The 11418-nt window shown below is 33.3% G+C and overlaps 1 protein-coding gene across 1 annotated transcript; it reads left to right on the top strand.

Annotated features, from left to right (window-relative positions):
• The first annotated feature begins 5086 nt into the window (after positions 1-5086).
• LOC120075322 (uncharacterized) lies at positions 5087-10725 on the top strand. Its single transcript, XM_039028606.2, has 2 exons — positions 5087-5746; positions 10181-10725. The coding sequence occupies exons 1-2, from the start codon at positions 5192-5194 to the stop codon at positions 10652-10654; spliced, it is 1029 nt and encodes a 342-aa protein (XP_038884534.1). The 5' UTR covers positions 5087-5191; the 3' UTR covers positions 10655-10725.
• The last annotated feature ends 693 nt before the right edge of the window (positions 10726-11418 follow it).

The following is an 11418-nucleotide window of genomic DNA, read 5'->3' as shown; positions in this document are numbered from 1 at the left end:
GTTGCCATGATAAGACACCCAACCTTATCCATATACTACAGACCATTTAGGTTATCACTTAAACATGATCCCCTTGTATGTCTCCACATACATGTTTAAGTTACATCAGATAACCTTGGATCTTAGGTTAATGGATTATTTCACAAGTAACTTAAAATTAATCAACCATTGATTCAACTAACATAAAACAACAAGGTTTTAGGGCATACACCCCAACATACCCATGGGAACATTGGGTAGTAGCTGCTTAGAACTCCTAAAGGAACTTGACACAAGTTCGAATAGGTGTAGATTTCTAGCCATGCAAATTTCACTGACTTGGTATGATGCGGCCACATCACTTACAGTATAGAACCCGAAAGGTTGGAACATGACTGCATCTTTGTTCAACATTCTTATTTATTTCTTTTATCAACATTTAGCTCCAAAATCACTCATTTTATTGGTTACCTCTTGGTTTGCATTGAAAAGCTCTTTTTTAGAAAAATTGAATTGTATAAATAGTCTCGTAGAATTCGACTCTTAAAATACTTCAAGATTTATTACTTCATCGACAATGTATGCTTACACTTAAACCAATTCTCATTTTCATCACTCATACACATTTAGTCGATCAATGTAGGCTCAAGTGGGAGGATGAGTAGTTGTCGACATACATGCCCTGATATGGACTAAAAAGATTTGAAGTGGACTAACAGCTCAATGCCTCAAAATCAGATGTTCATTTTAACCACGAAAATCCAGTTGAAAGAGTCAAAGGCATAGTCCATGCATTGGATTTTAGCTAGTAGAGCAATGTGACCGCATTAGAGGAACCATCTAGATTTCCTACAAAAGAATTGTTGGGATTTATTTCCTAAATCTCGTAGTCTGTAAATTGTAAATAAATTATTGAATAAATAAAATATTATTTATCTTCTAATAAAAAAAATATTATTTATTTTTCTTGCATAACTCAAATTCAATAAATTAAGATCTAAGGTTATTTAATGTAACTTGAATGATATGCGATTGACATACAAGTGGATCATATTCAAGTAATAGCCTAAAAGATCTATAGTATATAGATAATGTTGAGTGTCTTATCCTGATAACAGTATAGATATGGCTCACTTTATAAATGTTACAAATGCTATAAGTGGTACAAACGATTTGATCCAAATCGTTCATGTGGTGACATGTGAGTTGGGGTATCCTATACATTGAGTTTGTATAAGACTGAACCACAAAATATATAATCTTTCTTTATAACACTATTAAATAAAGAGATTGATATTTCAAATGATAACCATGTAACTCGATTTCAATCCTGAGTGTGTTATGAAATCCTGCTCATGAGGGTCATCTTTTTATTTGTATGGGTGAGAGTGGTCTTAGTTGCCAACTCAATATGTCTATCATTTTGAGAATGATATCAACTGGGAAGTTGGAAACGTAGTTACACAAGATGGAATTCGCTCTTTCTCATTATTAAGGTAAGAAGATAGGTTCTTCTCTTAAGTGCTGACTTCAGGACTTGAACAATGAGACCTCACCCTCTCATTAGCCCTAGAGGGACTTTGTTCATGGTTGAACCATAAACAGATTGTTCATTAGAGAATCAGTGGTACTTAAGAAGTAAGAGGTAATTTGACTTAATTGTAATTACGAACAATTTATGAAAGATTAACTTACATAAAATGGTTAGATCAATTGACATTGAAATAGTCTATAGTTCATAAGAGTGTAGCTATGGGTCTTTAGTGGAGTGCCTATAGTTAATGAATGTTGATTAATTTAACTAAAGAATTTAATTAATTAATCACGTATCATTGAAGCTTACATGTGGATCGATTAGATCCGTCTTCTAGCTCACAACGAGTTAAACAAGGATATTTAATTTTGAAAGAATTTGAAATGTTCAAATTATTTTAAGAAAATTTGTGTTGATTGTATATGATGCAATTAATATAATGTATATAGATACATTATAATATAAAGTTAATTTTAGATTAGATTCAAATTTAGACTTTATAATAAGAGAGTATTAATATTTTGAATAAGATTCAAATATTGAATTTATATAAATTGGATTCATATTAAATCTATAAGTTAAAATTAATGTGAATAAAATTCATATTAAAACTATAGATTATGAGAGATTATATACATTAGAATATGATTCATATGTACAGTAAATTAAATATATGATATTTAATAATTTAATTGATTAAATTAGATTTAATTAATATTTAATTTAATAAGATTTAATTAAATTGAATTTTTTTAATTAAATTAAATTAAATAACTCTCCAGCAATATAGGGGAGTGGTGAGTGGGTAAGGGAGGTTAGTATGAAATCTGCAGAGAAGTCTGTATTTTTTGAAGTTGAATAGTTTTATAGAAAAACTAGAACACTCAAGCCCTCTCTCCATCTTTTGCTCTCTAAAAATTACAAAGAAGAGTTCTCTACATGACACTATTCTCTTCCCTTCCAAAAAGGATCCTACAATCCATCCGTGTCCAAGAGAATGGTGGAGAAGATTTTTTTTGTGATGTCGGGGTTTTTATACATGCGTTTTTTTTTAATTCTGTAATTTTTGTTCTTGAAATAAAATTAGGATAAAGCGATCGCATGTTTCTGCACGGGATTCGACCCCTTCAAGAACAAATATGATTGACAAAAAGAGTGGTTTTGACTCTTTAATTTAGTCGAATTCCATTATAGCATTTTCCAAATTATGAGTAGTGACATAATTATAGCGAAAATTTTTCTAGTATTACAAAAATGTCATACTCCCTTTATTATCACTAGAAATTTGTCTTCATAAATTATATTTTAAATGCTAATAGATCTCACTTATTAGTAAAAGCAATGAGAGGTGGTGAACAATAAATAAAGGTAGGATTAAAAAATACAATACTATAAATTTTCATGGATAAATGCGCAAATTTTGATTGAGGATGCACGAGTCATGAGGTAAATTCTTGTACTCATGTGGTGATATGCACAACACGCTCTATGTTTATAGTTTAAGTGACTATTGGATCGAATCGATGATATTGCACATAACCGAATTTGCTTACAAATTAATTGCTCTTGAGTCCTAACGTCCGATTTCTGTTGAATCTAATTGTATTGATCTTATTAGTGCCTTGACTCATAAGAACTATGATTTTTCAGAGCTGTCGGATTTTGTTGATGACATCGAAGCCTTGGCTCTGTCTGCCCATGTTCTGTATTTTGTGTGGTGCCCGCGCCCTGCAAATAATTGGCTCATCGCTTGGCTCGGCCCGCCCTGGTGGGGGGGAAGAGGTTGGTGCTGTTTCTTTTGTTATTTTGGACTATTCTCCTCTACTTTTGTTGGTGAGGTTTGTGACTTTGATTAGTTCTTTTATGAATTGCTCCTTTCAATAAAATAAAAAGAGAAAACTAATTCCTTTATATTGTACGTTTTGTTTCCTTCTTTCAACGAAAAATAATGAATAAATAATATCACATTTGATAACTATTTTTTTTTTTTTTTAAATTAAGCTGATTTCATATACATTTCTTACCATGATTTGCATAGTACAATGGTTGAATTCTTAACCAAATAAGCTACTTTTTTTAGTTCTCAAAATTTAGTTTGGTTTTCTAAACCATTAAAAAAAAGTAGATAACAAACGAAAAAATTTAGAGGTGAAAGAAATGTTTACCCACTTAATTTTTAAAAACAAAAACTTAACAAACTGATCACATCATTTATTGTTTAACCTATTTAAGGAGAAAAAGAAAAGGACAGTGTAAAAAGCAAACTTGTAAATGCAAGAGACTATAAAGGATGACTTCTTTAGTCTCTTTACAAAAGAATACTTCATCGCAAAGAATTCTTTTTTTTTTTTTTTTTAGAATTCTTTAATAATTCAATTAATTTGGTTTTATGTCTTTTTCAAAAAGCTCAGATATTCAAAACTCTCCTACGTGTTATTAATTAAACTAAAAATATATACTTTTAGTATAATATTTTTCATATAAAATATTATGATATCTTAGTTTAACTTCTAGATATAAAATAATAGCTTCCCACATATTGTTTTTAGTATATACCGTTTTAATAATATTAAATTTTTCAGACAAGTTTAAGAATTATAAATAAATTTAAGGATTAAACATTTAAATTCTATTTTTGGCATGAAGTTGAATCTAAAACTTTAGAATGTTTAATTTCTTAATTCTCCACATTAGAAATTAATTGTTTAAAGAAAAATAACGTTTTGAACTGTATTTATCTTTATGTATCTTATATAAGCATAGAAGATGTATGAAAATTTGTGTAGCCCTAATTAAAACGGAATATTACCTTTTTACAAAAAAAAAAAAACCGAAAAGCACGCAAAAAGTAGCAGAAGAACTTTTTCACGAAAGTCACACATCATTTTTGTTTTGGGTCTCCCCATGATAGCTTATTTGCAAAGATAGCCTTCATCATGACTCATAAAAGTTTTATTTCTCTATAAAATGTTACTTTTTGCTTCTTTTTTTTCCCTATGATATCAAACTTATAAAGTACTTTTTTTCTTATTTCTTGTTTTAGGGCGTGTTTAGAATATATTTTCAAGTCTTTAATTTAAAAAATAAATTATTTTAAAATAAATTAAAGTATTTAACTAATATTCAAAATAGTTTTTCAAGTATATTTTAATCCATTTTTATCAATAGTGTTTAAATAAAAATGAATTCTTAAAAACAATTTTTTCTCAAGTTAATTCAAATAAGCCCTTAAGAGAATCATTGCTATCCAAACTACATAAAAAAGATATCATATACTTTTAATATTGCCATAAAAAAAAGTTTAAAAAGAAAAAAAAAAAGAAAAAAGAAAAGAAACTTTTCTTTTTATTCCTTTACGTAGTTGAAGAAGTCCATTTTAATTTTATCATATTAAATTTGAAACTTAAATCCGCAATAATAATTAAATTAATAGCCATTTAAAATCTTGAAAACAAATTAATTATTATATTCAAGTTAGCTATTTTATCACTGGTTTAAATCAAACAAAGAATTCTCCAAAAAAAAAAAAAAAATCAAACCTAAAATTTGTTTTTATAATCAAAATTAAACTCATCTAAGTAAAAAGGGTGGGAAATAAAAATTTCCCATCGATTTATAAACCATAAAACCTAAGCATCTTTGTAGTGAAAGTAAAAGGTTGAACACAAAAAATTAAGAATGGCAACCTTAGAAAACAAGCTTCAAGAAGCAGCAATGAAGGGCAACGTAGAGAAGATGCTAGAATTGCTCCAACAAGCCCTTCGACTTCTCGACACACTCGTTCCCGATCCATCGACTCACGGCCACACTGAATTCCCTGACCGGATTCTTCAACAAAAGCCTCAGCTGGCTCGAGTGTTGGATTCTAAGGGATCATGTCCTCTTCACTTAGCAGCTGCGGAGGGCCATGTCGAAATTGTGAGGCTTTTGCTGCAAGTCGACTCTCATGCGTGCTTGTTTCGCAATGCAGATGGCTGGAACCCTCTTCAACTTGCCGCTGTGAATGGCCATGTCGATGTCTTGAAAGAGCTTGTCCGTGCTAGGCCAGATGCTGCTCGAGCCCGAACCGTCATCGACCATGGGGGAAATGCCTTGCATTTATGTGTCAAGAACAACCAGTTGGAAGCTTTGAAGGTGCTGGTTGTTCATGCTGTAGATTATGGTTTCCTTAATGACAAGGATGATTTTGGATGCTCTATACTCCAGTTAGCTGTCTCTTACAAACAGACCGAGGTAACTAAATAATTGATCTTTCAAAAGAATATCATTTTTTTTTAATTGTATTATTTAATCATTTTTCAAAATAGGTAGATATATATTTTTTGAATTTTGGCCGGATGATTAAGGGCTTGTTTGGATTGCCTAGCAAAAATATATTTTCAATGTATTTGCTTTAAAACATTTGTTTAGAAAACGGTTTATAATTAAAATACTCATTTGTTGTGTTAAAAGATGTTTCCATGCATAAATTTATTTGATTTACTTATACTAAAAAATATTTCTATGATGACAAATTACAATAAGGGATGACTTAAAAAAAAATATTCAACACTATGAACTGTATAAGAACTTTAAATTTAAGTAGTTGCTGGAGTTTGTTGTTGGCTATGGTCGTTGGTTGCTAGTTCCTAGTCCCAATTGTTTTGGTTCACGTTCTTGGTCACCAAATGATAGTTGTTGGTTTTGGTTTGTGGTTACAATAATCCATGATCTCTAGTCCCAATTGTCGATAATCAATGACTATAGCAATTGAGACCGATGACTAGTAGCAAGCGAACGAGATCGGGGATCATGGGACCAGAGACCGGTAACCAACAACTAGGTGGTGATCAATAACAATCACCGAAGTGATCAATAGTCATCAGTCACCAGCGGTGGGTGGTCATGATAGGTTTCTGATGGTGGGTGATCATTGCAAGCCCTTTCCACTCACTAATCGCCAGTCGTCAGTTTTAGACCCTCGTCATAGTCGTCCATAGATGGCACAACAACCAGGATCAGGGATTGTTGACCAGTGACTAAGATCGATGACCAATGGTCAGTGACTAAGAAATATAAAGACCCTGGACAGCTTATCAGTGATCGGGAATGAAAACCTACAACTAGTGATCGGACACAAGAAAAGTGGACCGATGACTGACTATCAGGAGGGGGATTGGTGATTAGAGACCAATCTATCAATCAATAATAGGGAATGATAATAAGCAACCGAGAGTAAGGATCATAGATCAGTAACTGGAGATTGAGATAAGCAACCTAGTTGGAGTGGTTGTTGGTAATCAGTCCCTAGTCCCAATCGCTAATCACTTATCAATGGAATTGGGTAGTGATTAACGGTCATTGTAGATGGGTAATGTATCGGCGATTTTAAGTTCCACCCTTAGATGACCGTCAACCAAGTGCTAGTCACTAGTCTCAACTATTATTGAAATAGTCATTTATCACAATCATAGTCTCTAGTAGTTGGTCATGGTCAATGATAGTGACCAATGGGTGGTGGGTCTTCCATCGCTAGTCTCCAGTTATTAGGAGAGAAGTTGTAAATAAAACTTCACTTACTTCTTTATTAATGAGAGCAGTGGGCTTTATATAGCCAATTACAAAAGATGTGAAGTAAAAATAATTATGTATAGAGAGTAATATACCACCAAACTAATAACTAGACTTAGTTATCTATAACAACTTTAATACTCCCCTCAAGATGGAGCTAAAAAATTAATAACACCTATCTGAGATGATAACTCTGTAGAAGAAGTACGAGGCAAGGACTTTGTAAACAAATCAGCAAACTGAAGATGTGAACAAATAGGCATAAGCTTTACAATACCTCGAACAATATGATCACAAATAAAATAGCAATTCAAATTTATGTGCTTAGTTTGCTCATGAAAAATCGGATTGTTTGCAATGTGAATGGCAAAAATGTTATCACAAAAAAGCAAAGCAGGGGGCACACTGGAAATATAGAAGTCATAAAGCAATTGGGAAATGCAGATGAGCTCACTAGTGGTAGTAGCAATTACCCGATACTCGACTTTAGCAGACAAGCGAGATACTGTCATTTTTTTTCTTAGACTTCCATGAGATCACAAATTCCCCTAAAAATATGCAAAATCCGGTGGTAGACTTTCGTGTATCTAAACAAGATCGCCAATTCATATCACAGAAAGCACGAAGATGAAAAGAGGTAGTGCTTTTGAGAAAAACACCTTGTCCGGGGTTCCTTTTAATATCGAAGTAAAGAGTATGGAGCAAGATGAGATTGACATGGCTTATGGCTTAATTTACAAACTGTTAAAGTAATATCCGGTCGAGAAACAGTGAGATAAAGAAGTCTGCCAATGAAATGACGATACACAATAGAATTAGTCAATAAAGTACCACCATCAGATCATAACTTGATGTTAGGATCAAGAGCCACCAAGGCCCGTGTTTTGATGCTAAGAGCCCTGTGTCTTCAAGAAGTTGCAAGACATAATAACGTTAGGATAGAAAAATCACTTTCAATGACCAAGCTAATTCCAAATCCAAGAAATATTTCAAATCACCAAGATCCTTGAGCTTGAAAACATAATGTAAATGATGCTTCAATTCATCAATAAAAACCGTGGAAGCACTAATAATAATGATATCATCAACGTAAACGAGCAATGCAAGGAAAGTATCACCAGTACCTTTAACAAATAAAGAGTAATCAGATTTCGACTGCTGAAATCCCATCTGAAGTAATGCAGAGGACAACGTATCAAACCACTGTCTAGATGTCTGCTTCAAACCATAAATCGATTTATTAACTTATAAACCAAATGCTCCCCCTAGCAGCAAGTTTGTTGTGTTTGTAAGCCAATGGTAAGTCCATATAGACGTCTTCAAACAAGTCTCCATAGATAAAGGCGTTGTTCACATTAAAATTGCACCAAAGGCCATTTTTTAGATATTGTAAGAGTAAGAAGGAGTTCAACAATTATCATCTTAGCTACCAGAGAGAAAGTTTCAACATAATTGATTCTCTCTTTTTGTGTATACCCCTTAACGAGCTTTAAAACGTTCCACAGTACCGTCAGTCCTATATTTGATCTTGTAGAGCCACTTACACCAATAGTATGATTATTGGGAGGAAGTAGTACAATATTCCAAGTATTATTTTGTTCCATAGCCCGTAATTCTTCACTCATAGCATCACGCCAATGAGAATGAGAAACGGCTTGATGGTAAAGATGAGGCACATTCAAAACAAAATTTTTGGACAATGGAGACAATTTGGAATAAGACAAGTACTTCTCAAGGGGATATTTGGAACCAGTAGTGGTAACAGGAGAATTATGAAGCAGATTTCAGTGGTAAGCTTCCAAATATGGAGGCTTCTTAGTAGGTCTAGAAGACTTTCGTTTTGGAGCAGTAACAGAAGTCATATGACTATCAGCAACAGCAAAATCATCAACATATTGATTATCGGGCACTGAATGATGGTTATTAGAATCAGTCACAAGAGGGCCAGAGTGTGGAGTAGTAGAAATGTTAGCCTTAGGATTGAGGGAAGTATTCTGTGCATTTGTGGTAGAAGACCCAAAGCATGACTTATCAACCGATATATCAACACAAGGAATAGTTACTGGTAATACTAGATTCGAAAATGGATCAATAACTTTAGCTAAATCACCTAGTTGTAAATAAAACTTCACTTCTTATATTAATGAGAGCAGTGGGCTTTATATAGCCAATTACAAAAGAGGTGAAGTAAAAATAATTACATATAGAGAGCAACAAACCACCAAACTAATAACTAGACTTAGGTGGTCACTGAATAATGGTCAACCTCAGTCACCGATTCTAATCCTGATCACCGATTGTTGGCTATGTGTGGTGATCGATGATAGTAGTCGACAAGCATTGGCAGTCGATGGTAGTGGATGGTGGTCGTTGGCCATCGATCCCTAATTCTGGTCATTGGTCATCGGCCATTTGTCCTAGTTGCTAGCCATTGAAGGCGGGTGGATGATTGAGGTGGTGTGGCGGCGACGACACTGAGGTGGTCACTGAATAATGGTCATGGCAGCGACCGATAATTGTGGTCATCAACGGTGGGGGCGGTGGGTGGTGGATGGTGTACATTGGCGGCAACCATAGTGGAAATGAGGTGGAGAGTAGTGTGAGAGTATTTTTTTGTTTTTTTTTTTTTTTTATATATATATTATGAAGACTTAAAAGGATTTTGAATTAAACACTCAAGACTCTTAAAAGATGATTTTAAGCGTTTCACTCAAAATGTCTTTCAAACACTAAAAATTTTGCTAAAATGAGTTATGACTAGATATTAAACAAACTTAAATTTAAGTTTAATAACAGACTATGATTTAAACAAACTTTTATTGTATCATTAAGATCTCATTGGTTTGGTTAATTAAGTCTTTCACAATGTCCTCTCATTATTAAAGTTTTTTTTTCCCCTTTTCTTTTCAAAGTTCAATAATTAGATATAGAGATGGATATCAAACTATTGACCATTTAAAAATGGTAATGAATGCTTATATAGGCTGGAATAATTGTTGGCCTTTCACTATTATTAGAGTCGAATTATACTAACCTTCAAAGATTAAAAATTATTTAGAAATGAAAATCCCACATTAGAAAGATGGCCATCCATATAAGATTCATGGTTGAATGCAGACAATAAAATTTCTGGTGAACACAAATGGAATGGAACTTAACGACTTGTTCCAAAGCAACAAAGAAGAAAATGACTCGACCATAGCAGAGGTAACCGGCGCCATAGCAACCTCACCGCCCACCAGCCATTCTGATAGCAAAAATAGCTGGAGCAGGCAGCAGGTGATGAGCCAGAGAGAGGCACTAATGGTGGTGGCGTCGGTGGTGGCGACAATGGCGTTTCAGGCTGCGATCAACCCTCCCAATGGCGTATGGAAGGATGCCGAGAAATCGACGATACATCCTTATCGATTCGCCGCCTTCGTTTCTTCCATCACTTTCAGTTTTGTGTTCTCCATTATTGAACTCTTTTTGCTGATTAGTGACTATCCCTCTACCATGCCCCTTTTGTTAAGTTTTCTTTGGCTTGCAAAGATCTTGTCCATTGGAGGCATGACTGTGGCTTATGGTATAGCAATTTTGTGTTTGTCTTAATTAACCATCATTAATTATTATTACTATTGTATTGCCTAAATATATGTTGGGTGATGACGGTTGAACTTGAATTTGGTACCAACGGTGGATTTGTAATATTGGAAAGAAAACTGAATGATTATCTTGCAAAATACAATAAGGTCTAACACAAGTGTGGTGCTTAGGCACTAAAGATTCGACAATAAAGTCAATAACAATTTGAGAGAGTTAATAGAGAAAAGAACTCATAATATTTTTGAATATGTACCTCAAATGTTACAAGTTCTACACAATAATAAAGTAGTAAATTGACCGTTTTCACTAGTCTCATCCTCCCAAGAACTACATCACAAATAATGTCTAAGTCAATTCTCAAAAGGAGAGAGCAAATCGACTCACCCTTTATGGCTTATAACATTTGATGTATTGAAAAATATTTTGAAGTCTTTACTTTATCAACTCTCTAAAATTATTATTGACTTGATCGTTGAAGTGTCAGTCACTAAGCATTATAGTGGTGTTAACTTATTTTTTGCAAGACAATCATTTGCCTTGAGAATGCTGACTGGAGTATGCTTCCAAAGAGTAAGTTGAATACAGTGAAGATATCTACCTTATCCTTATAACTTAAGGGGACACACTACCCACTCGATTGGAAAAGACTCATCAATTTTTTTTCCCATATTACAAATCAAGGTGGTACCAAATTTAGGTATCAACAAAGATTGTGTTAAATGTGTAATTTGTAATTTCCATTTAGTTCTTTGAGACTTTTAATGTGACTT

The sequence above is a fragment of the Benincasa hispida genome, chromosome 4 (assembly GCF_027475165.1).
Source record: "Benincasa hispida cultivar pf3 chromosome 4, pf3_genome.v1.1, whole genome shotgun sequence".
NCBI lineage: Eukaryota > Viridiplantae > Streptophyta > Magnoliopsida > Cucurbitales > Cucurbitaceae > Benincasa > Benincasa hispida.
This window is presented reverse-complemented; position numbering and strand designations above follow the sequence as displayed.